The 26452-nt window shown below is 41.7% G+C and overlaps 1 protein-coding gene and 2 long non-coding RNA genes across 5 annotated transcripts; all 3 read right to left on the reverse strand.

Moving 5' to 3' along the window:
• Positions 1-894: 894 nt before the first annotated feature.
• Positions 895-23607, reverse strand: WIPI2 (WD repeat domain, phosphoinositide interacting 2). Of its 3 annotated transcripts, none has more exons than XM_021549481.3 (12): positions 23373-23607; positions 14814-14896; positions 9792-9961; positions 8530-8626; positions 7868-7965; positions 7365-7457; positions 6533-6603; positions 5762-5869; positions 4837-5001; positions 3700-3807; positions 2442-2539; positions 895-1603 (listed from the first exon to the last, which is right to left on the reverse strand). In XM_021549481.3, exons 1-12 carry the CDS (start codon positions 23444-23446, stop codon positions 1491-1493), a joined length of 1278 nt encoding a protein of 425 aa, XP_021405156.1. In that variant the 5' UTR covers positions 23447-23607; the 3' UTR covers positions 895-1490. The 3 variants fall into 3 exon arrangements, with proteins under 3 accessions (XP_021405156.1, XP_021405150.1, XP_085448273.1); XM_021549475.3 differs by having other exon boundaries at positions 2409-2539; XM_085592147.1 differs by having other exon boundaries at positions 2284-2539.
• On the reverse strand, positions 18823-20837 carry LOC146766059 (uncharacterized). Its single transcript, XR_014958512.1, has 2 exons — positions 20804-20837; positions 18823-18969 (listed from the first exon to the last, which is right to left on the reverse strand). It is a non-coding gene; the product is annotated as an uncharacterized LOC146766059 (long non-coding RNA).
• Positions 19506-19863, reverse strand: LOC146766060 (uncharacterized). Its single transcript, XR_014958511.1, has 2 exons — positions 19726-19863; positions 19506-19687 (listed from the first exon to the last, which is right to left on the reverse strand). It is a non-coding gene; the product is annotated as an uncharacterized LOC146766060 (long non-coding RNA).
• Positions 23608-26452: the final 2845 nt, after the last annotated feature.

Consider the following 26452-nt stretch of genomic DNA (forward strand, 5'->3'; position numbering starts at 1 on the left):
ATATTCACTTCCTTGCAAGCAGTCAGTAGGGGGAAAGGAAAAACCCACATTGCTACACAGAAGGCAAAGCAGGCTCTTTTGGCAAAGGGAAGTAACACTCACCAAGTACTTCACTAATCACTTGCTCAATAACTGTTATCCAAGACTTAAGAGAAGGCACATTACAACCCTAAAAATAGTCTGCAGCACTACTCAGCCTTGGAAAGCCCTAGTCAGTGTCAGGGCAGTTAAGGATTTATTCCAAAACTGCCAAAGAAACTATTAGTCCTTGAATGTGTCTATAAGAGGTACTCTGATGAGAAGGGGAATGGGGAAAAAAAACAGAAAGAAAAACATTGTTATGTAGAAGTAGAGAACCCAGAAGTAAATTAAATTTTCAAATCATTTATATTTACATCAGAATCTGAAAAAAAAAAAAAAAAATCAAGAACTTTCAGTATTAGAGCAGTATACTCAGCCCCAGACGGAGGAGAAGCAGGAATTGGGAGCCTTCTAGCAGGAAACCTTAAGGCTGTTTAGAGAGTGGGGCTGCCAAACTCTACAGGGACTTCCCTCCAGCCTGACAGAATCCTTGCTTTGGATAATTTAAAAAGGTATAAAAAAAGGTTATTGCTACTCTGCCAAGGAAACAGGACAATCTACAGGAAAGAAAGAAAGTGCTTTCCAAGTCTTTTCTCAAAAACCCACAAGCTTATCAGCCACCACAGGCTACAGACACCCAAGCACCAAAGGTGTACAGACACGATTCTCTAACAATCCTTCCCTCATTCTAGCTCTTCTTCCTGCAGCAATTCCTTTCCTTCCCTGTAAAGGCACTTTCTATATTCTATATCCTTATGCAGGGAAACACTTCCAGTTTTCCATCCCAACAAACAGAACAGTCCCACAAATACACAACATTCAGAAGGAATTTTAATTAACAAAATGGTCCAGGAAAGGGAAGGGAGAACCCAAAAAAAACAGGCCATTGCATTTGAAAGGTTGCATGTCAGTCACTAGGTATGCCTGCAAGCCCATGCACAGGGAACCATTTGGACCTTTGTCAGTGCAGAACTAGTCTCAGCTTCCAGAACCACTTCTCTACTCCTTCCTTATATAGGCTAAATATTATATACATATATTAAAAAAATACAAACTTGAGTTTGTTATAAAGTGGCTTCTCTCTCTCTCTCTCCCCCTCCTATGCTTGCTTGGCACATGAATGCATGCAAAGCTAAGTAGGCTCTGAGGGCTGCACAAACAGCAGGTTTTGGCAACAAAAAAAAATAAACACAGCTAAAATAGATAAGCAAGATTAAAAGCCACTGAGTTGAAAACCATGTATTTTTCCAATTGTATAGAATTACAACTACAGCTATGACTTAAAACTGTAAGAGTCTGTCATCCTCTCTCCCAACTCATGTCAAAGTTCATAGCAGCATAACACGAGATTCCTCAAGAAACGTCAAGCCAGTGTTCTCTGCTTCAGGAGTGAGTTCACAGGTCCAAGTTTAGTCTGTCCGAAGGATCATGGGGGGATGCTCACTGTCTTCGTCCAATCTAAGTGAGTTGGTTTCATCTTCCAGGCAAGCTCCACCCACAGCACCCAGGTCATCCGTATAGGCTGGAGAGAAAGGAACAAGGAGTTGGGGAATCAGCAGCAACAAACTAAGGCTTGGATCCAGAGTGAATGAGTGGAGTTGAAGTACCAGGCATTACTTCAAATAGTTTCACTGCCACCCTATGTTTGTTTTTATCATGACTGTGTTTCATGACTGTTTCTCCAAGCCAAGAGCAGCTCATGATCAAAATTAAACTTCTGTGTGTGTGCAATGCACACTGGAGCTTTGGGCTGCTGTTTTCAGCCTCCACTGATGCAATACAGACGTTGTCATGTGCTGAATGCCCTCCCTTTGCAGCGAGGCACTAAACTGGGTGCCAGACGTGGCAAAAGCTCCACTGACTTGGAGAGCTGCAGCATTAACCAAGTTCTCATCCTCTTGATTTATCAGAGCAGTGAATCAGGCTAAAAGGTCACTGTTCCCATAAAGGAACAACAGCAGCATTTATCAACCTTTCATAAAAAATTTCTTTAAAAAAAAAAAGAGCAGGGCTATAATTCAGATGCTTTGCACAAGGTCCAGGTGCAGAACTGCCTCAAGAACCATGTGGCAAAAACCGAAACTATCACTACAGCCATCAACCACAACTCAAGACAAGATTCTACCCAGAAAGCAGCAAAGACAAGCGGCCCATCTACAGAAAGCTACTGCACACCACGAGTGCTCTTCTCCTACTGCTCACCGAGGCTCCACCTCGCACGCGCGGTTACGCAAAGCTCGGTGCGGACGTGGACCAGCTCACGCAGCCATCTAGAAGGAAGCAACAGGCAGAGGTGCTCCCTGCCCCATTCCCAGCCCTCTCCTTACCATGCCTGCTGGGTGAGGAAGGCACATATGTACCTTTAGTCACAGCGGCACTGTATGTCTGCGCTACCAGCGGCCGGTCGTGGGATGCAGACTCCAGAATTTCGTTGGCGGGCTCCATGCTGCCATCGAGCCTGCCAGGAAGAGAGGGGTTAGCTGGAGAGGTCATCTGCCTGGGCACAAGACAGCTCGAGCTGGCAGCTTACAGCAAAATATTTCATCTGATGTGTAAGAATAACGTACATAGAAGTGCAACAGGAGGAACTTGGTCCCTTTATTCCAGAGGCCTGGACAGAAAGTACCTGACGACACTTGGTATTTTTCTGATGACTCATCAGCAATATGTTTGCCTCTGACACAGCATCAGGATCTAAATCCTAGTAGCTCATAGTAGGAAAAGAAGACTCAAAACAAGACTGCATTGTAAAACACCCCATTCCAATCAGCAATATTGTAGGTTATCTTGAGCACTGTCACAATAGAAGTGGTTGCTTCTGACACAGATACCAGAAAGCCCTTTAAAGAAAGTATTCAGGCATTTCAAATATTAACAACTTGGTAAAAGCTTCCCTCTATGAGGCTTCACTTCATCTCTAACCAGAGGTCATGTCTTCCAATGTTCAGATAAATGTATGGTTTTTGACCATAATTGTAGGTTGACCAAAGCTGCAAACCTGAATTATCATCACAAATTATTATCTTTAGTTCCATGATTGATCAAGTAATTTGACTGTATTACCCTAGCTTTTCCTGCCAACCTTTACTGAAAAACTCTGTTGTCCTATTTCTTAAGTGTTCTACAGTACTATTACAGCACACCAGCTGCCTGGCCTATATGCAAGGAAGTTTAATAAGGACACCAGCAGAGAGAGAATAGGGATAATTTCATAGGCCAGTTTCCCCTCTGTGAAGTCAGAGTAAGTTCTCATGTTTGTAACCACTTCATTTATTGATGAAAAGGACGGTGTCACGCGTTTCAAATTCTTGTTTAAGTAACTCAACTCAAAGTGCCAAGAGGAAACAGGAGCACAGAGAGAACAGCGATTGATCCCTCCCTGCACTTGGACAGGGTTAAGTTTCTGCTGGTAAAGTGGTGCTTGGTGTAGGGGATACCTGGAGGGAAGGCTCAGGGGGATTCTGAAGTTACTCATTCATGTCAGAGGTCTGGAAAAAGATTAGTTTAAAGAAATGAGCTGTTCTAAGTTAGACTTTTCCAGAACAGACCTAGGTTTGAGAAGAAACTGGATTTTGAGAAGAAATAAAATACAATGGTTCTCAGCTAACATGGACTTACTTGTGCTGCTTCATTAGTGTGCACTCGCCTCCTTCCTGGGGGTCTAAGTTGTACATGTAGAGATACCCATCAGCAGCTCCCACCAGCAAACGAGGGATCTTCTGGATTCTAAAAAGGTTTAGAGCAGAAGTAATTAAATAACAGATTATTATATAAAAGATTTAATAACATACGAAAACATGTTCTCCTCCCTTCCCATGATTTACTGGTTAGACTCAATCTGAGAGGGTTTTTCCAACCTAAATGATTCTAATGACTTTAAGGCATTATTTTCCACATATTTGCTCCTGGACAGGGAATGCTGTTAACAGAGCACCCAGGAAAGAGCTGTGTGTAAAAGATTTGTAGCATAACCACATTTTGGGGCTAACAGGATGCCACAGGAATCAAGCATTTACATATAACTCAGTAAAACAGATTCAGAAGTTACCGTCCTGTTATCAAGCTTTGTGCAATTCCAGAGACAAATAGTCTAACGGGAAGGATTTACTTATTTGAGAAATGTTACAAAGCTTAATTATTGCTTAAAGGGTGCTTTGAGATCAGAGGAGTGAGAGCACAGACATGAAGTCAATTTAGCATAAAAACAATAAAACCCCTACAAAGTAAGTTTACTACTGCTCAGCTTATTACTTTGGTAGCTGTGCCAAATGGGACCTGCCTTTGAGGAAGACAGAATAAAAGATTAGATTTAGTCCTCAAAATTAACTTTAATGAATGCTATGCTGTTTTAGAGACCAGAATTATATGAACTTGCTTTCAAAGACTTCTTTAATGGTTAGGCTGGATTGCCTAATTTTGCAATTCACTAACAACATACACTATTGCTCCCCATAGCACTAATGGAAACAAATGCCATAAAAGCCCACGGGTCTGTTCTCAATATTCTTGATTCAAAATTAAAAGACAACTTTAAACAACTCTTAGAAATGGGCTATTCCTATCTAAATGTTATGCCCTTTCCTCCTTCTCTCACAGGACTGAGAGGTGTTAGCTGTGCCACGTTGCTCTTAGACTACAATGATCACAGGTGACCTGTGTTCTGCTGCAGATGAAGCTGTGTTTTACAGTGGCAGCCTCTCCAGAGCCCAAACAACCCAGCAGGGTGGGGAGTGCAGGCTCCATTTCTGTACTCACGTGGCAAGTGCACAGATGTTTTTGTGCCCACAGAAGGGCAGACGGACTGTAGCAAAGGCTCTACCCTGGTTGAACATCTCTGTTACTTGAGAGGGCAAATAGCTCGTTGAGGCCATCAGCACTTTTCCAAAGTAACCTGTCCAGGTTGTAGGCTCTTCCTGAGGTCTACAAGTCAGAAGAGAAAAGTGATCCACTTTGCCTTCACCTTAGAGAGAAGAGTGTGTAAACACTTTAAAACATTTTATTTTAAAAGATAATAAGTATTTGTTTCTCTTCAGAAATAACTAACACCCTTGAGAATCCTAACACACTTCATTTATACTACAGGACAAAATGTGTCCTTCAATACCCTCAGCTTGTTATTTAAGCATGTTTGATTGTAAACTGATACTTCTGCATATAAGACTCCATTTTATAACATTCATTATACAAGAGCAGAATCTACTGGAAAGCACCATGTTTCAGGATTTTATTAATCTGTTTATCAGTAAGCAAATCATTGTTTCCAATAACTTCCACTGAAATGGAATTAAGACTGTCCTCTCAAATCATAAATACACATTTTACAACTTGGTGTCTTTTAAAGCCCCCTATATGCAGCTGGAAGGCATTGCTGACATAGCTCTTCCCACGTGGATGTCAGAGGAGGTGAAACAAAAGTAACTGAAAATGTTAAAACTGCTCCACACTCCTCTGTGAAGGATGGCCAAGTTCTCTTTGGCAGGAAAACACCTTTTCTACTCAGTGGGAGAACAGTACACAGCTCAACTGCAGTTGCTGATTCATAAGTGACTTCTTATGCCCTTTACTTTACAATAAAAGTTCAAAAGAAGTCTGTCCACACTTTTGAGAACTCATTCTGTTGAGTACAGTCAACTTTTAATCCTTTTCCTTGAAAAAAATCTAAGGTCCCTTTGAAACCTACTTTTCTTTCACAGTCTCAAGTTTGAAGATATGCACTGTCTCTGTGTTACTGGATGCAGACAGAAACATGCCATCCATGCTGAAAGCCAATGAACAGATGCTCACACACCTGGGAAAAAGGCAAAAAGAGAAGAAAAACAAAGAAGTCAAACTATTTAGCTTAGTTAAGAAGATTTCTAAAGCCACCACTACTTTGCAAGTAACAAAAAACACCCTTCAATAATTAGCATTCTGAATTCTCTGATAATTTCTTGAAGCTATTCAAGCATAAGACTAATGCTGTTCAGCTCTATGTTTACCAGATATGGGATCAATTAGTAACAATCTGAACTCAGTCTTACCCTGTATGAAGTACAGCAGAACCACAGAGTTACTCTGCTGCCACAAATCACAACACCATTGCACAATGGCTATCGATGGTCACAGCATTAGAAGGATTTAGAAGAGAGTAAGAATATTAGATGTACTGCCTCCAATTTCCATAAGAATACAATGTATCCTACAAAAGGTGACCCACTTTAAACAAGTTCCCTCACCAATAAATTTTAAAAGGCAAGAGAGAGTACAATTCTGACAGGATTGATTTGTAGAATAGTCAAGTCCAAAGGAAGGAAATTGGAAAACATTCAAGCTGAAACTGTTCTAAGCATACATGCAGGGATGAATGAAGATGAAACAGGCAAAAAAATCAGGATGCCAGCTCAACTGCTGAACACACTGGAAACCAACCATAAGGAATGAGCATCAGGTAATTAACCCAGCTGAACTTTACCTCTTCACTCCCCTTCGGAATTCAAACAGTTTCTGTCCCTCTGGAATGGAAAACACTCTTATTACTGTCCCCTGCAAAGAAAAAAAGTATAAATAGATCATTTTTCATTTCAAGTTCATTCATTGTGTACTAGCTCTAGTAAGCACAACTAGAAGCAGCAAACCTCTTTGCTGTTAACTCATTGCTGTGATGCAGCCCAGATACTACATGACGTATTTATAGAGCTGGTTTGTAGGATGTGTTTGAAGAGTACAGAAACAAGAGGTGGGAGCTATTAATGCAGAGAACAAGCTGAGCATCCAAACCAGCCCTTCTTATCACATTTGATCATGAAAACCAGCACACTAGACACTTTGTGCCTTTATCAGGTGCAATCAGTTACACCTTTATAGTCTAAGCTTATTACTGAAAGAGCAGAGGCTTCAGACTCTCTAATTTACACACATTACATGAACAATTTGTCATCACATGCCAAAGACTAGCAAGGCACTTCTCTCTATCTGGATTTTAACTGTCTTGTTTTCATTAGGAAGACAGCATCAAAACAAGACAACTAATTTCTATTAAATATCCTGCACTAAAGGGAGGAACACTCAGAGGACTGCCTTAATTACAGCCAGATTAAAATGTTTTATTTAAATAACCTTATTATCCAGCATTTCTCAGCATGGAAATTGTGTCAAATATCATTAACAGATCTTAACTTAGATTTCCCATTTTAACTGTAAGCCTTCTTTTCTGGCACTTGCATATGGAACTGTGCACACTTAAAATACTTAATGACAAATTTGATGTTTATCGCTGTTAGCAAGGCAATCAAAATCTCCCTTACCTTTTCTGAGGCTGTGGCAAGTTTAGTACCACTTGCATCAAATGCCAAAGCAGCCAAGGGACTATCATGAGCTGGGATCATATTGGCAGCTCTCTGCAGTGAATCAATAAAACAGAACTTTAGAACAGTACAGGTTAAAAGCTACAAGTGACTGCATATTTAAGCACATTCAAGGCAAATATGTTTTTTAGTTTCTGGACAACAGCTTCAAGATTTTTTCCAGTAACTAAGTACATAAAATTATCACTGAAGCATATGCATAGCAAGTACAAGCAGCAGGAAGACAATTCAAATAGAAATTACTTGGTTCCACCCATTTGCCCAATTCTACTCAATCAAATCTAGTATTAGCACGTGTATTTTCTTTGCTGACATTCTGTGAAGTGAGAGACGCTGCAAACTTGCTCAGAAACCTAAGTGTCCAGTAGTTCCTCCCTGAGCAAGTTAAGACATTTTCAAAACCTGCATCTTTACAGGTGGAAACAGCATACAAAGATTCTTACCAGATTGATGGTGTCAAAGACTTGTACTTCTCCAATAGTTGCACTTCCTGGATAGGCCAGGTAGCAATTATCATTGTTTATTGATAAAGCACACAACCCTAGAAGGGATGCAGATACAGGATTAGAAACAGGAAAATTCTAGGACTTATGCAGTAAAACCTCCTGATCCTGTGCTTGAATGTTACAAAAACAACTCAAATTATCAACAGAAATAGAAATAAAGATGATTAATCTCAGAGTCAACCTGTCATGTATGCAACTATTTAGCATAAGTTTGTTTAATATAAAACAGAAAAGGAAGAATACCAATAGAGTTACAATAACTGATTAACAGCAGAGCTTCCCTTGTCTGCCATGATTCCTAAAGTATTAACCTGACAAAGTCTTTAACTATACCAAGTGCTGTCAAAATCCAGCTTTTATCTCTCCTGTTTTTTTCCTAACATTTCAACACATCCACCCCAGGAGACCAAAATACTGGGAAGATGCAGAGTCTGCTACTTGTTCTCAGCTGGATCTAACTAAAGGCTTTCAGACAACACTCATATTTGTTATTGTATTTGAAAGCAGAATTAACACCACCACAGTTCCCTGTAGAGAACCTCATACACTGACACAAAAAGCACTTTTCAGAGTTCTGCTGATTCTACCATCACATTTACCTGCAGGATTGGGAGGTGTCTCCCTGATTGTATGTAATACCTTCATGTCTCGTATGTTGTGTATATAAAGAGACTCTTCCAGACATACTATCAGCCTCTAGAAAAGGGAAACAGGACAAAATGGTGATGTGAAAATGGAGTTCATGCGGATCTAGCAATCCTAAAAAAACTCTATCCCAAAATGCAGTAGGTATCTTCCAATAGAGAAGAGGTTGTACCCACCCGATGGGGAGAAGAGTCTGACAGATAATACACAAAATCCAGCTCTTGACACAAGCACTACACCCCCCTTCCCTCAACCTCACCAGTGCAAACTGAAAACACGCCCAGTACGAGTTTAAGTCAGCAAGCCAGAAGCCTTCACTTAATTCTTATTCTGTACCAATTTACATGTGGAAATAATGGAAATTACTTTCTCCTTTTGCTAAACAGAGAAAACAGACAAGACTTTTTAACCATTCATAAAACCTATAACTTATCCATAATCATTTGTGAATGGCCTTTTTTAAAAACTCTTACCAAGTTCTTCATTATCTCATTTACTTTGTAGACTACATGTGGATGACTAACTAGACATTACTCATTTTACACTAACTCCCTGTGACAGAAATCAAATTACCCACTCTTTCTCTCATGACTTTAAACAGGAAACCCCTCCTCCCACACTCATTTTTTGGGGGCAAAGTCAGACATTAAGGTTTTCTCCTCCAGATGCCATTCTCTGTAGTTTGAATGAACTGGCTAAAGACAGAGAAGTCTATACTTGCTGAAGAGCCTACTAATGATTTAGTCATACAGCAAACTATGCTTCCAGGTGCTTAAAAAACTCACCAGTTGCATGACATTTTTTAGATTTTATTTTTTGAGAGGAATTCAGCAAACAGCACTTAGAACAATAATAATTTAATAGATAACTTTGAATTTTGGCCTGAAGAGAAAGTGTCAGTCTTACATACTTTCACATTTAGAAAGAAAGGGTGATTCACACTTGGGAGGGACCTCAGGAGGTCTCCAGTCCAACCTCCTAGTCAAAGCATGCCCAGCTTACTTAGGGTATTTCCCCAAGTAAATACATAAACAAAGAACCAAAAATACTTAACTAAATACAAGTACTGAGATTCCATACAGAAGCCACACTTGGAAAAGTACTACTAAATTTCAAATAGCAATTCTGTCGCTAAAGGAAGAGACATCAATCAGCAGAGGAAATAAGATCCACAACCCCTTTTCCATATTTCCACTTAGGTAGAACCACTTCTCACCTGTCTATTGAGTTTGACAGCCAAGATGGTGTTGGAGTAACTGTAGTTGCAAATCTCTGTCCCCTTCTTGAAGTGACAAACTTTCAGCTTGCGTGGAGCTTTAAGGCTAACTATGGCCACCAGACTACTGGAGAAGAGCCTCTCCACAATGCACACATCTTCTGTGTCAGCTGAGGAATCACAGGAACGAGGAAAAATACAGAGGGACATTTCAGGGGAGAAGAATGATGCATATCAACAGAAAATACTGTTTAAGAAAATCACAGAATCATAGATTCAGTCTATGTAAAAATACAGTTTAACACCACAAACATTCTGCCACAACAGCTCAGAGTCAAGGTGGGACATGGGACAGGCTTTTAAAGCAGAAAATCTACCCAATGAGTAATGATTTCCAAAGATTTCCTAACCTCTCCCCAAGGTGTCACACAAGTTTATGTTTCAGAACAGTGTCTACTTCCCATGCCCAGAATCCAACACAAAAAAATTCCCAAATCTACAAGACCAAGAAAATTGTCAAATTCCAGATTTTATTATCTTCTTTATCTTTGCAGAAAAATTAGGAAGGCTTTGTTTTGTGTGTGGGTTTGGGTTTTCTTTTTAAAGCTGTATTATGCTTGAAAGGGTTTCTGATGACCCAAACCCTTGGCATTTCCATTTACCCCTCTATGAAGAAAGAAAGGTTACAGTACTCAGAGAAGCTGGTGAAACTCATTTGCCACAAGACTGCTGCAGCCACCAATTAGCAATTTCCACACATCCCGTCTTTTACCTGACAGGCCCTAAGAGCAATTTGTGCATTGATGCCCAGCATTCATGCAGAGCCATAAAACATCAGATTTGCCAAGTGCTTCTACTATGGGAGCACTGAAAGCAAAGGAGGAACACAAATCCCTGCATGAGGAGACAGCAGGAGGGAGGAGAGTCCAGGATCCCTGGCAAAGATAATTTCAGAGCATTTGATCACAGCACATCACTGGACCATGCTGGCAGGAGGCCAAGTCCCACCACCAGTTATCTGGGCATCTGTGCCTCCCTCTCCATCCCATAAAGCTCTTCTCCAAAACCCCAGGAACACAGTGCATACAGATTTCAGGGCAGTGAGATGCTGGAGAGAGTTTTACCATGCTCTGCAGCTCTTTCACAGCCACTGGCTACACCTGCCCTTTTATTACAGAGCCCAGTCAAGACAAGTGACTCGAACCTTTGGCCTTGATCCATCAAAACAAAATTTTCAGGAGCCAGCTTCTGGATTAGCTCAATGCTTAACACATTCCAAACCATAGAACAGCCAGTAAAAAACAAAAAAAAAACCCCAAAAAAACCCCCAAAACCAACCAACCAACCAAAAAAAACCAACCAACCAAAACAAACAAACAAGAAACCACCAAAAAACCAACCAAACAAACAAAAAAAAAAAACCCAAAAGAGCTTGTTTCTGAAGGCTTCTGTTTTGGCCAAGAGAAACATTAAATGATTAATTTGCACTGTTCCCATCAGCAGTGACAGAAACTCCATGAAAAAAGTTCTGTTCAACATTCTCAGTACATGACACTGCCATCAGTGTGGACACATCTGCTTTCAAAGTGCTTTTTCTGGACAGTTATTTCAAGAAAGCGAACACAAAATATTTAATGTTCCATTTTTTTGAGAGAAACAGGCTACTTATGAAAAAGGAGCAGGTTTACAATCTGCATTTTCAGTACTCCACAATACATAATTGACTTTTATCTACATCTTGTATTTAATATGGTACTTTTCCAGAGAAGACATAACCGCTCACAGAGGCTTTGAAAATTCAATTTTCTCATGCAAGAGGGATAATGCATTTTAGTAATTACTTTGTTTTCAAGGAATTGCTCTCCATTTTTCTGATACTACACAAAACACATGAAAAAGAAATACAAAAACTGGCTTCAATAAATGTACGCAGAGACTTTGAAATGCAGAGGTCTGTGTCCCTTGAATCAGAGTAGCTACATAAAAGACTCGAATATTTTTACAGGATGGATGATCAGCTTTCCATCTAAAATCCTTCAGAATGGTGACATCTTTGTAAAAGAGTCAGAAGATCAGCACTCAGAGACCCAAACCCCACAGTCTGACTGCTCCCAGCTCCAGGGTGAGCACAGCTTCTTTCCCCATCCAGGGACAAGTGTGCAGACACAGCTTCTGGGAATTGTCCTCCTCTCAGGCAGGCAGGAGAACTGGTATTTCAGAAGAACAGCAGCAGGGATTCAGATGGAAATAGTGCTGTCCTATGCTGCACTGATGGGAAGGGTGGGCAGCACAGAAGGCACACAGGGAACAGCACTATCAACAGCTATGCCACCAGACAGAAGAAAAAATTTTAAATAAGCAAAATGCCTCAAAGGTATTGATAATACTTCAGTCTCACCATACACAGACAATAATACAGACGGTTACCTTTAAAGAAAGGCTTAGTGATGGGCATTTAATTAAAATCACACTAAAATACAGGATGCACCTCTGCTCCTTTGTCTTCCTTTAACAGGAAGAAGAGATAAAATCTCTTCACAGCTGCCAAGTAATTTATGCTTCCCAACAGCAACTATTCAACAGGGTACCAGGCTATACTGCCCATCCTATGTTCAGCTGACCTGAATTAATCATATGTTTAGCAGCAATAAAGCCCTGTAGCAATGCTGTTACACAGGGTTTTTTTTTCTATTAGTATTATCTCCTTTACACTACACAACTGAACATTGCCAGAAACTCAGATTCAAAACAGAGTAAGAACAAAAAGAACTGCAAAACAAATTAAGTATCAGCAGCAAGGGGAGAACAAGCAAACACATAACAAGATTAGTTTCATAAACACAAGCATGTAGCATCACAGACAAGAGCTGGTTAGAGCCAGCTAGATTATGATCAGCTGTGCCTTTATTCCATTTTTAATCCAAGAACATGAAGCATGTCAGAAGCATTCATTAAGCCTTAAAGCACCTTCCAATCTAATGCTTGTTTTTACAGTGGGATCAACTGCACAGGGAGTCAGGAGATTTGCAGTCACAGGAGAAGTCAGTGATGGGAGCAGCCAAATCTCCCACCTTTTTTTGTGTTTCTCTCAAACACAAGACAGATGAGGCGTATTCTGCAGTTTAGTTTAAACACCTACACAAGAGTTAGCAGATCAGTCTTCCAGAAGAGGGGTCCTTAACAGTGCTCACTCAACACAAGAAGTCTTTACATCCACTTAAACTAAATTGGGAAGTGGGAGGCACTGTGTTTGGGAGGCCTCAAGATACCCTTCCTTGAGGAAAGGAGGTACCCAATGCACAGGAAGCTCTCCACCCTCATATCAAGTTTTAACAGGCATGGTTTGCAAGTCCAAGACTGAAAATTATTTGACTCACACAAAGAAAATTAAGGCCTCACAATATTTGAATCTGCTTTTAGCCAAGACTGACTGGATTTTTTATCGTGAGAGGACAAAATGTAATGGGTTCAAACTCACAGAGGGGAAATTCAGGTTCAGTATATGGAAGAAATTCTTCCCTGTGAGGGTGGTAAGGCACAGGGTGCCCAGAGAAGCTGTGGCTGCCCCATCCCTGGAAGTGTCCAAGGCCAGGTTGCACAGGGCTTGGAGCAACCTGGGATAGGGGAACTGGATGATCTTTAAGGTCCTTTCCAACCCAAAACATTCTACTAAGTGTTACCTCACACTCTCTGCTCAGCTTTCACAGACTTAACGCTCAGAAAACTTAAAATACCCAAGAGTTTAAGTCAATACAAGCATCCCAGAACAGTCTGAAGACAAGACTGGAATCAGCAGGTCAAAATTCCAATTCGAGCTGCTTTTATCAGCTTATTGCAGGATGTTGAACAAGGCACTTTATCCAATCTGTACTTTTTCTCTCAAGGACTACCCAGAAGATGCAGTCCTGGCCAGTGCAGCTGACCTCACAGGATATTTTTCAGTGTCTTGTGTAACAGGGAATCATCTTCACTGAATCTTCTGGGGTGACACCAGGCCAGCCACTGTAAGTGCCTGACATACTGCAGAGGTCAGGTACATAAACTCCACAGCAGAAAATGGAATCCAAGGCACTTATTAACCAGTACAACCAGACCATGACTCAAATAGGAAGATGTAGCTACAACACAGTTTAATCCAACCACGGGTGCCTAATTTGAACCTCACAATTACTTCTCTCCATTGACTGTGTAGAGAAGCAGGCTGTCATCCCAGGTAATGGGTGATCTGAATCACACCTCATTTCCAAACTTAACATGCCACAGGGTCAGGTCACTTTGGGAATGGAGTCTGAGGACAGCTCTGTCATGGGATCCCACTATAAATGCTGACATCACAGCAATTGGCACCACCTGCTCACATGGAGTTTACAAGAAAGCAAGGATACTCATGCATAGAATTCATAGCTGACTTATTAGCATCTCAAAAAAGGGAAGTCTGTGAACTGTTGCCAGAACAGGGGATACCACTTCTCACCCAGGCCTCTATCCATTTCACCTCAGATCCTATTCAACTATGATCACCATTGAGAAGTTATGGGAATCTGAGTTATTTGCCCTTTTGGATGAGCAAGCCTGCAGCTAGCATGGTAAAGAATAATATTCTAATAGGAAATATTAGGGTAAAAAAATATACTTAAGGCTTTGTTTTCTTATTTGATAAGGGTATATTAGTGCTTCCATGTCCCAAGAGCCAGTATAAAGATCCAAAAGACACTCCCACATGAGTAAATAATACATAACCTGGCTAAAATCTGGCTGGACATTATTAGAAAAGCAGAATGCTCATAGCTTCTACCAAATTTTGTACCATACCAGCTAAATTTAAATACAGATCACTGATTCATAGTTTTACCCTGCTGGCAATTACTGTATTTGTGTGATATTTACACTTAAGGTTCCTTTTATACCAATTTCAAACAACCTGTGAAAAAGCAAAACATTTCTTATTTTTCCCACATTAAGCCAACCAAGGGGATTAGAAAATGAGAAAAAAAAAAAAAAAAAAAAAAAAAAGATACTCACTGCATTCATAGATCTGCTCTAATTTGTCCACAGAAGAAAGAGAGAAGAATTTGTAGCCTGATTTACTGCCAACTGCAAGGGACCTGCAAAAGAAACAAGCCAGTCAGGAACATCAACTCCACCAGCAGTGATTACCCTTGGAGAGATTCTTACCCAGTTCTAAACCTCCAGCTGGGTTAGCTCAGTAAGGAAAGTGATAAAAGATTTGTCCAAAAAAGCCATAACAGACACAGACATCTTCCTCAATTCTGATTAGACCAAACAGCTTCAGAATTACAGAAATTGGGTGTGGAAATGTGTTTCACATTCATGAAATGAAAGTTCACAGCCTAAAGTAAACCTACTGCCCAATTCTCACTGGTGATTTCTACACAGGCTAAAAGCTTTAGTGTGGAGGGAAGATGATGACTTGAATAATGTAATGCAAACCAATTACATCATTGCCTCATCATTAGAGGTGACCTCCAAGACCTTTTAAACTGGGCTGTCTGGGGATTTTTGTTCTTTACAGTGTAACCGTCCCTGAGCATCCCAGAGGAATTTTCATATTAAAAAAAAAAAAGTAATTAAAGACTGCCAACTCTAATTTTCTCTGGCTCTATGTGATGATGTTCTAGCACCCCCACTGTCAGGTTTCAGTCTTACAAATACTCATACTGAATCTTTGATCAGAGGCACCCTCTGAAAAGTGCCAGTCACTGATGTTAAACAGATTGAACAATAGCAGAACATTAAAAATCTGACTAAAACCCCTTCTTTCCTCCATTACTCAATTTTCACACTTCGGTCACAGACCACTTAATTGCTTTTCCAGACAGAGTCAAAGGCAGGTCTTAAATTTTAAGCTAGAAAAACCTTTAGCCTGTCTTGCACGTCTTTACACATCAAGTCAGTGGACAATAGCTCATTCTTGTTTCCCCTCCCCATTTTGGAGGAAGATTTTATGCCACAGATAAAGAAAATTAAGAGTCAATAGAGTTTTACAGAAGTGCATTAATATGCTTATAATTAATATATTCCTTAGTGCCAAGAGACATGGAGAAAAATTCCAATAAAATACATTTTTGATACCCTAAACTGTGGCAAGTCATTCAACACAGGGCTCTAATCCAACCGTGCCAGTCAGGCTGCCAAAAATGCCTTTGTGAACTCAGCAAGATGATTCTCTACAATTCAGATGTACCGACAATTAATACTGCATTTGGACTACAATGAAGATTCCTAGATTTCATGTTCTTTCTGTATTTTCACTTGTGGCTCCAAAGTGAGTCTTTTTTAAATTTCAGCATACCCAGAAGATTAAAAATGCCTCCTCATATAGTTCACCCTCTGAAATTAAGCTACAAAATCAACTTCTGTAGGATGGTATGACCTTCTCTTCTAGAAGAAAATACAACTGGCACAATCTGGTTAGGAAATTATGTTTGAGAAGGGTTTAAACCTTCAAATTTAAAACATGAACCATGCAAGCAAGAGATTCAATTCCACAGATTCAATAACCAAGATATTAAAAAAGCATATTAGCCTTAAAGATAGAGGAGCAGCAACAAAATTTTGTTTTATGATTGCTTCTCTAAGTTATCCTAGAAATATTGAATTTAATTTTCCTTCAGACAAAATCAGCAATGTTCAGCAGTCTCCATCTGATTAATCACCAAAGACACTTCAGTGGTTTTGCTCAACTACTTTTGTACAACTCAACAAAAACTCACATTATGTGAAAAAAAAACAAAACCCTGAACCTCTAATTTGGTAAAACAAAGCAATGAGTCAGCTTTTCTTATATCATCTACTGCTTTCCTCAAAAGAAAGTTTAACAAAGAATGACAGTAAAACTGTCACTTTGCAAAGGTAAACAAGCACTCCACAGAGTGCTTATTTAAAAATAAATGGAGTCACAAGACTCCTTGCAATATAAATGATCCACAAAAGACACAGGATGATATCCTCATGGAGAACCCCACACAGCAGCTATTTGTATTTCTAGGCAGAACTGATTCCTGAATTGTACTTACAGCTTTAAGTACAGAGTACTGCTGAATCACTGTTTTACTGACAGGATCACTGAAAGCAGCAAGGAAGCCCATTTTTCTTGTCCTACGACTACACCTCATTCAAATGAGCTGTAGACAATGGCAAACAAGAATTGTGTACATGATAAAAATCATTAGACTGAGTAGAACCCAAAATGCAGAAGCACAGAATGGACCTTTCCATCCATGACAACTGCTTTTTGTTATTTATTTCAGGATCGAGGTGATGAAGTCAAAATTATCTGTTTACACAGAGCGGTTCAAGTCAAGATAATTAAACCCATTTTAGTGTACAAGTGTAACTGCAAAATAACCCTTTTTTCTTCTGGAACAGCAGTCTTGCTTTTGGAGGGTTTGTTGGTTTGGTTTTTTTTTTTTAAATGTACTCTTAAATTACTTCATATGAAACTACTGGAAAAAGGCTTTTTCTATGTAATAGGAACCCACTAGGCTGAATTATACCAGCATAATCACAGTGATTTAAATCTCTCATCTTCCCCTGCACTGATATTACACTTAAGCCCTTAAGACACCCCACAGCCAAATCCACAAAACAAGGACCTAGCCAAAATTACCTCACCTCTGCAAAAATGTGCAAGCATATGGGGAAGAAATATGATCAATAAGCCATTCAGCTCTTGCTCAGATAGACAGTGGCCAACAAGAAGCTGCTGTGGTTTATCAAAAGCTCCTTTTACAGCATAGGTGTTATGCTTTATAATCACTGATTTTCAGAAGCTGATGAGACTGAAATTGAAAATAAAATAAATATTCTCTAAAATGGCTTTTTCCCCTTAACGTTATGCTATACACATGTGGGTTTTAGCTCTATTATGTGCAGCCTCTATTACACACTTTAGACTGTAGACTGAGCTATTTCATCACGAAGGCTGTCTCCTCAGTGCAAAATTATCAATATAGCTATGATTTATGGAACTGTGTTTCTCCACTTTTTGCAGAGATAATGCTGCAGACTGATCCAAGACTACATAAATCTTGATAGTATTTTGAAGAGTGACTACCATAAATAATTAAAACTATCCTCATCAAGCAAACAGTGCTAGGAGATTTCACACATTCATTGGAAGATGCTGGCACTCACTCTAAGTGCACTCACCTAAAGTGGGAAATCAGCTCCTTCAGTCTCTCTGGTTCTTTAGGAACAAGTTTTTTCAGCTGGGTTAGAATCCTAAGGTTTTCTTTTGTTTCTTTAATATATATATGCAAGGAAAAAAAACCAGTTTTTCCCTTTCCATATCACAGAGGACCTTAACTATTAATCAGAAATATTCTACATTAATCAGAAAGTTCCTAACAAGGGCAGCTCTCCCAAAGATTAAATCAATTGCAGCTGCAGCATAAACATGACTCTAAAAGTCATTACTACTTTAAATAACTGTTTAATTAAGCCTACTTTCATTATGATACAGTCTCATTATACTAATGTTCCATCTCATTTCAAAACCAATGTAAATTTCCACAGACAAAACATTTTGGCTTATGATGAGGAGGGGGAAAATAATAATAATAATGATGATGATGAAATAAAAGTCAACGAAGACATATGAACTGCTAAGGAATTACTAAAGAAATGTATCTTTCTTTATTTCCCCCTCCAAAATATCTGATGTAACATCTCATGGGCATGTTGTAATATCAAAGGTCATTATTTTGGAAAAGAGATACAGAACTTCATACATTTTTGTCAGCAACTTTCTGACAACCCACAGGAGATTTTCCCATTATTCTTGTATTAAAAGAAAACTCAAACTTAAATCTGCTACAGCAAAAGGAGACCATGCCTGCTCATCACTTCACACACAGGCTGGGACAACAGAAAGTCCATAATCCAAGTAAATAGCACTATTCTTGGGCCAAATCCCCATCCAAATGGTCACAAACTGAGGAATAGTTCCTCTGACCAGCCCCCCTCAGCTGCTGTGCCCTCTGCAACAACAGCAAGAAACACAACATACGGTTGTCTCTCTCAGCTATCCTCCCTGAGTGTAGGAGCTACGTGCCCGCTCTGTCCTTCCTTTTTTTGGTCTGTGTTTAGCTTTAAAGTCTCCTTGGAATAGAGAGCTCTCCTGTCCTCAAGGATCACGGGTGAAGGACACCTGAACCTAGGAGAAACAAAGGCAGAGGAGTGAATGCTCAGCATCTAACCCTTGTTCCTCCCACCACAATCAGTTTACTACAGAGATCCAAACATCACAGAGTAAGGGAATGAGAATACAGCTTCTGGGATACAAAGCATGCCAGGTGCATACAGAGACAGTAGCATTTGCTCACAATGTAAAATGAAATTGATTTATTTTGGAAATAAAGGGCAGAATTAAATTGGAAAGAAGAAATACATGGAGTGATACATGTCATGTGTAACTCCACACATAAATGAAAGCAGAGGCTGAAGAAATCCTTGCCAATAAGGCACACACCAGTGTTTTCCTTAGAAGTCAGAACACAAGGTTTTCTTTTCCCCTTTCATCAGGAGTCTGCTTTCAAAACTCCAGTGACTACTTTGTTTCCAAACGCTGTCACACAATTACTTATTTTAAAAAAAGATGACTAAAACTTCTCTAGTCTGCCCACTCGCATTATTTTGCAAGCAGGTTTTTGGTGGGGTTATTTTTTGTGGGTGGGGGGAAGTGGGTGCGTATTTGTAAATTGAATCTGAACACCATTTCTAAGTACTTCCAAAGAATAACTGTGCAAGAGTTTAAATACTGAAAGTTTTACCTATTATATAGATACATACAAGCTTTGGGATCTTGAAGTTATGCTTTGCTTAAAAAGTCACAAACTTCTAATCCATTACCATTTCCCTTATGAGATTTAAAGCTTCTATGAGTTTGTGAGGTGTTTAATTTTTCATAAACGTATCTATGGTCAGTTTTAGCAGTTTTCCCAGAAGTAATACAAACTGCACTTGGGTTTTTCTTCCCAGCTATCCACTGTTAAAGATTTGCAGCTGTAAAACCTACATAGCACAGAGGCCACCCACAAGCTTCCACTGCCTGGTTTTGCTGGGACACCCAAATTCCGATGGGTTGCTCCACTTTGATCTGCAAGCTGGAGCTTCTGCCTCTCAATCAGGGAACGCCAGTCATGCCAAGTTGTGCAATGATTGATTCACTGGGGAAAAGGGCTCAGTCCAAAACAAGCACACTAACATCTTCTGAAAATACCCTTCTCTGTGTTTTTACCTAATGAAAACATTATATCAAAGAGAAGCCACAAACCAACCGCTTCTGCTGCATTATAGGTGAAGCGTTTTCAGGCAGGGTTCCAGTCCCAGCCAGTAATTCAAAACTCTCATGTAAATAAAGCTTAGGGCAATGTGGGATAAACAGGCAAGACAACACTTGCAATAATGCAGATACTATTCCAAGAGACAATGTCACTACACACAGCATCCATGAATGAATATTAGCCAAGCCTGGGAAAACCAAGCGACTAAAAGCAGGATAGAGGATATCTGCTTCAGTCACCAGCGATTGCAACAGCTGTGAAAAGCAACAGCAGCTTTTATGATGACAACATTCTTCTAACTACCAGCAATCCAATTTCCCAAGACTGAGAGCCATCCTGAAGCTCATCTTTCTACAGGAGAGAGTACCTAATTACCAAATCTTCATAAAGCAAAGAAAAGTTAGCTTGGTACTTCTTTTCAGCAGTAACAAGCCCCATCTTTTCCTAAGACAAGGAACTGGCTCTGCTGTGCAGGTAAGCAAGACAGTTAAGCCTGAGTGCAACAGGCACCTTATTAGGGTGAAGGTAAAAGCTTTAAATGTAGTAACAACAATGAGCCCATGTCATTTATTTTCCAGTTTTGTCTGTCAGCAATTTTTCTAATTACTGAAGCACCTTAAAGCATGATGTGAGCTCTACTGACTGGGCAGACATAAACAAAGCTTGTCTTTCATATAGTGCCTGAAAGAATATACATTTGTTTACCTTGCCTGTCTGGAGAAGGGCTCCAGTTACCTGTAAAAGTTGAAAACAGGTGAGCTTTCTGAGGCCCAGCATGAGAAAGTGTAAGTAATTCTAATAAGTTCTTTTCAGCTCTTCTCACCTGGTAAATCAGGATCTCCTAGATGTATAGCATATATATTCTATATAGTATATATATATTATAGTATATAAAATAGTATATAGAATATATACTAGTATACTATAAACTCAAAGAGCTGCCTTCTTTCTCCACTCAAGAAACTAGGAGAGATCATGGGTGGGAAACAGGAACAAAATTTAATAAACTTCTGTTTAAAGAATGTACACAACCACTAAATTCTACTCAGTTTAGGAACTTGAATGCAACTTGGTTGTTTGGGCAACTTAGCACATCAGACAAGTGTTTCAGTGAGAAGCTGCTCAAAAAAGCATCTGCAAAACTGGTCTTATACTTACTACTTTTCTTGGGGAGTTTTATTTAAGATACTGTTAGTAAGAAGAGATTATTCCACATCAGCATCCACCTCATTTTATCTCAAATCAAGTGGCCTTTTAAATTAATCTCAGAATTTTGAGACAAAAATACTAACAGAAGCCTTTTGATATTTCTGTCATTGCTACATCAGATACCTGAATTCACAAATATTCAAAAATTACACAAAAGACCTAGTAACCCAAAACTTGGAATTGCAAAGATCTATGGGCCAGGTCTGCCTCACATAAAAGATACATCACCAAAATTCTCATCAGCTAATCTCAATGTGACTTATATATAAATCCTGTTTTTTAAAAACATCATCTATAGAAACAATGGATATTAGAACACCAAATTAAAAAAAAAAAGAAAATAAACCAGCTGTCAAAGAACATGTTTTGGTTATTTACAAAAATGAAATGGGAAAAGTAGTGCAGTAGCACAACCAGCTGGGGAATTAAATCTTTAGCCAGGTGTTCCTTTGCTCTCCCTATAAACTCCTTTAAGCTCCTTGAAGAAAGATTTCAAGGTGTACAAGCCAAAACCTAGGTAAACTTATGCTGTATTTGTTTTCTTGTTATTTCTGTCTTGGTTTTGTTCTCAAGCCAACCTGCAACTCTTGTTCAAATTCAGGGGGTTTTTTTGGTCACAACTCAGTGATCTTTAGGTACATAAAGGTCTCCACAAAGCTAAGGTGCAACTGAAAAGGCAGAGGTGCCACACTGGAGAACAGAGCTGAACTTCAAAAACTTATATAATGGCCATTATAAGTTGCAGAAAAAAGAGGTGGCAAATCCCCTAGTTATTATGACTTGATAAGGACTGATAGCTGAGCAAAACTTGGGCATGTTTTATATGGACAGAGTGAGCTCTATATGGCACCCACTGAAAAAATGTAAAAAGCAGTTGCACAGTCTCTGGCTTGAATCAACACAGAGATAATGATTTACTTACAAATAGACAGAGCACTACTGCTCCCCCATCATTCACCACAACTTATCTACTGCCAGAGTCTCTTGTCTCAAACCTGCTCATCTCTTCACCCCCCTCAAAGCCTAAAAAGCAGAGTCTGTCCTGCTGTGATGTAACTCTGCTTGGCAGCCACTAGAAATAACCTTCTCACCTTCACAACTCCCATATGCCTGCTAAGGACAGGCACAGATCTCCCTCATCAGGGCAAGATACTGTTGCTTGCAAAAAGAACAAGTCGTTAAGAAAAAAAAATAAAACCAACAAACCCTCCACCACACACGTGGGCTATGCTTTGTGATGCCAACCTGAGATCATTTCCTCTTACTCACTTCCTAAAACAAAACCCCTTTCTCGAGTACAAGCTCTTTCAGTTCTTACTCCCTCCCCAGTTTTATCTCACAGGCCTCTAAGACAATCAAATCCTTCTTTAAATGAACTTCAGTGCTCCAATCCCAACTAATAGGGGGTTCCTAAATTAAAAATACTGCTTTATAGTACCCCACATAAAAACTAATATGCACTAATTGATCTAAATAGGCTGCAATGATTAAGTAATTTGCGAGACGTGCAGCTTGAACCATCCGAACCCGAGGAAGTGCAGTTTCAAGGATCAGAGAAAGGCCTCTTTTCTAAATCAAAACCAAAAGTAGCATGGGCTCATAAAAATACCTTCAAGCCTGAGTCTCACTGATTCAACGACAATAAAAGAACTGTATCAAAAGACAGCTGTGAGGAACTTTTGGATGAAGTCTTTGCGCGTCCTGGGTGACTCGGGGGGGTCATGCCAGGCTCCACATCAGCGAGGAGCTGCTTCCATCCCCTTCCCCAGGCAGGAGCAGAAGTTGGCGGGGAGGGAGAGGGCACCACGCCGCTGCCAGCACGCCAGGGCCCGTGTCCCCGCCAGGAGCGGCTCAGGGGAGCTGAGGGGGCTGACCGGGGCTGCTCCGGGGCTGCTCCCGGCCCTGCCCCTGCTGGACCCCGCTCCGGCCCCGAGGCCCCGGGCGGCTCCAGCGGCGCTCCCGCCATGGGAACAGCGGCACCGGGGAGACCCCGGCAGGCCCCGCCCGGCCCAGAGCCCCCCAGGCCGCCGCCGCCCCTCAGCCCGCGCCCCTCAGCCCCCCTTACGTGTTGTCCTGGTTGAAGTTGGCGAAGAGCAGATGGCCGCTGCCGGCGTCGCCGCTCTGCCCGGCCAAGTTCATGGCGGGACAGCCCTCGCCACCACCCGTCCGGCGGGGGGGGGGGGAGAGAGAAGGACGAGGAAGCACCTGCGGAAGGCTGCGCCCCTCCCTCAGCCGCGGCCGCCGCGGCCGCGCCGACCCCGCCGCATCCCCGCCGGGCCCTTGTTTACGCGGCGGGCGGCGGAGCGGCCCCGCGCCTGCGCCCTCCCGGCCGCCGTACGGCCGGCGCGCCTGCGCGGGCGCGGCGGTGGCGGGAGGAGCGCGTGGCGAAGCTAAGCAGGGCCCGCCGCGATCGGCGCTGGATGGGAGACCCGCAGCGCGGCCGGGATCCCCGGCCCGGGCGCGTCCCCGCTGTCCCCAAGCTGAGCGTGGCCACGGCGCTCCCGTCACGGTGGCCACGGCGCTCCCGTCACGGTGGCCACGGCGCTCCCGTCACGGTGGCCACGGCGCTCCCGTCACGGTCACGCCCCCGCTGTTCCCCCGTTCTCTGCCCGTGCAGTTCCGCTTCGTGCCACGGGATGTCCCCGAGGCTCAGCGGATGAGCGGGCGGAGGGTCCGGACTTGGGGAAAAAGGAAAAAAGAAAAAAGAAGTTGTTCAGGTCTTGGAGGCCCCAGAGCAGCTTTCAGTGTCTGAAGGGGGTCAGGATTTGTAGGGATAGGGGAAGGAGTGATGGGTTCACATTGAAAGGGGAAATAGATATGCAGAAGGAATTCTGTGCTGTGATGGTGGGGAGGTGCCTGGAACAGGTTGCAGATGATCCCCAGCAGTGTCCAAAACCAGGCTGAATTGGGCATCCTGGTCTAGTGAATAACACAAGTTGCAGGGGAAAAAAAAACAAAAAACAAACCAAACCACCACCACCACCACCAAAAAAAAAAACCCGCAAACAAACCAAACAAAGCAAAAAACCCCTCAAACCAAAAGAAAAAACAAAAAAACAAACAAACAAAAAAAAAACCCAGCAAAAAACAGCAGCAACAAAACCCAAAAAAACCCCCAAACAAACAACACCCCCCAAAAAACCCAACAAAAAACAAACCCCAACCAACCAGCCAAATAAATGATGACAACAATAAAAAAACCCAAACAAACAACCCCCCAAATAAACAAAAAAAAACCAAACCCCAAAAACCCAACCAACCAACCAAAAAAGCCAATGACAACAACAACATTAAAAAACCCCAAATAAACAACCCCCCAAGAAAACAACAACAAACAAACCACAAAAACCCAACCAACCAAAACAACAACCAAAAATCCCCACCAAAACAAACAAACAACCTGTCACCCTGATTCTTAAGATTTTCTAAAGCTTTCTGAGTTTACATTCTGTTAGAAAACTTTTTCACACAATTTCTATAAATAACATATTGTTTTGCATTCCTTCATGGGGGTGGAGAAACTTGATGTACTAGTGATTTGTCCAATGTCTTTGGAGAGGTAGCCCATTCACTCTCCAATCCAATGTCACCTTTAGAAAAGTATAAAAGTTAGAAAATAAATCTTCTTTATCTTGCAAATAGCAGGTAGCTCGCGTTGTGCTTTCACATGTCCTATAGCGACAACAACCCCACCTGGAACTGAAAAAGTGATTTTTGGAAATGGGATCAACATCAAGGGATCAGTACAAGGGTAAATGTCACAAACATGAGCCTCCAGGTGTTGGGTTTGTGCCTCTGGGGCCATCTGGCTCCAGAGGGTTCCTGAGTGGTGCTCAGGGAGCAGTGTGGAATGATGGAGCCTCTCCGGCCTGCGAGGCTGAAGGATCTCCAGCTGCTGGCACAGAGACCCCTCCAAATGGCCAAAAGCCAAGTGGCCGTGCCCTGCTGGCCTGCAGCCACCCTGCCATGTCCACCGGAGCCAGCCCTGTCCCCCACACTGCACCCCACAGTCACCTCTGCCAGCACAGCCACGTGTCCTGTGGCTCTTTATACCCATCCAGAGCTTCTGTTCTCCCGGGGAGACTTCCCCTGCTGATGGCAGATTTTAATCTCGAGTTGTCTCTTTTTATACCTCTTGATTCTGGTAGTTTCATGTGCAGGAAAATGTCCCTCCCTGGGGAAATGGGATCACAGCTTGTGCTGCCATCCCTGCAAGGTGGGGTGCTCACGGCTGGGATCCCCCAGAGCCCTTCAGCAGGGGACAATGCACAGAGGTGTCTCCTGATGTGGGAATTCTGCAGGGAATCACAGAATATCCTGAGATGGAACTCACACAAGGGTCAGAGTCCAGCTCCTGGCCCTGCCCAGGACACCCCGACAATCCCACCCTGTGTCTGGGAGCTCTGTCCAAATGCTCCTGGAGCTCTGGCAGCCTTGAGGCTGGGACCATTCCTTGGGGAATCTGTTCAGTGCCCCAGCACCCTCTGGGGAAAGAATTTTTTCCTACTATCCAAGCTAAACTTCCCCAGACAGCTCCAGCTGTTCCCTCGGGTCCTGTCACTGGTCACCAGTGAGAAGAGATCATAATGAAGGAAGAAAACATCCCTGGGCTTCATGAGCTATTCCTCATCTAAAGGAAAATTCTGCAAACTCCACCCTGTTTTGGTGACATAAAAAAAACCCCAACTGTATTCAGGGTACCTCAGAATGTTGGAATTTCTCCTTAACACCCTTACAATTTCTCTTTGCAAGGTAGGGAGTGCACCAGGGATGGGAGAGGAAAGAAAAACAAGCTGGGCTCATGGCCAGAGGAGAGCTGCTGTGCAGGGAGGGAACACATCCCAGTGGGGTACAGGCGCTGTGAGCATGGATGTCTCCACACCCCAGCTTGGAGCAGCCCCTGGGATTCTCTGTCTGCCAGGTTTGGAGGCATTGCTGGGGCTGGAGCCATTCCCCAGCACGATGCTCAAGGCTCTGGTTGCCATAACAACTGGATTCAGGCTTCAAAAATAGTAACTTATTTTTCATTCAATTTGCCTTTTGCCCTCTGAGATGGATCTATTTTGGGATGGAGGGTTTGCTTCAGGTGTCTCTTGCCAGCACCCTCAGCCGTGGGCTGGGGGATTTGGGGATAAGGGTTATTTT

Source organism: Lonchura striata, chromosome 14 (assembly GCF_050655825.1).
Source record: "Lonchura striata isolate lonStrDom1 chromosome 14, ASM5065582v1, whole genome shotgun sequence".
Lineage (NCBI taxonomy): Eukaryota > Metazoa > Chordata > Aves > Passeriformes > Estrildidae > Lonchura > Lonchura striata.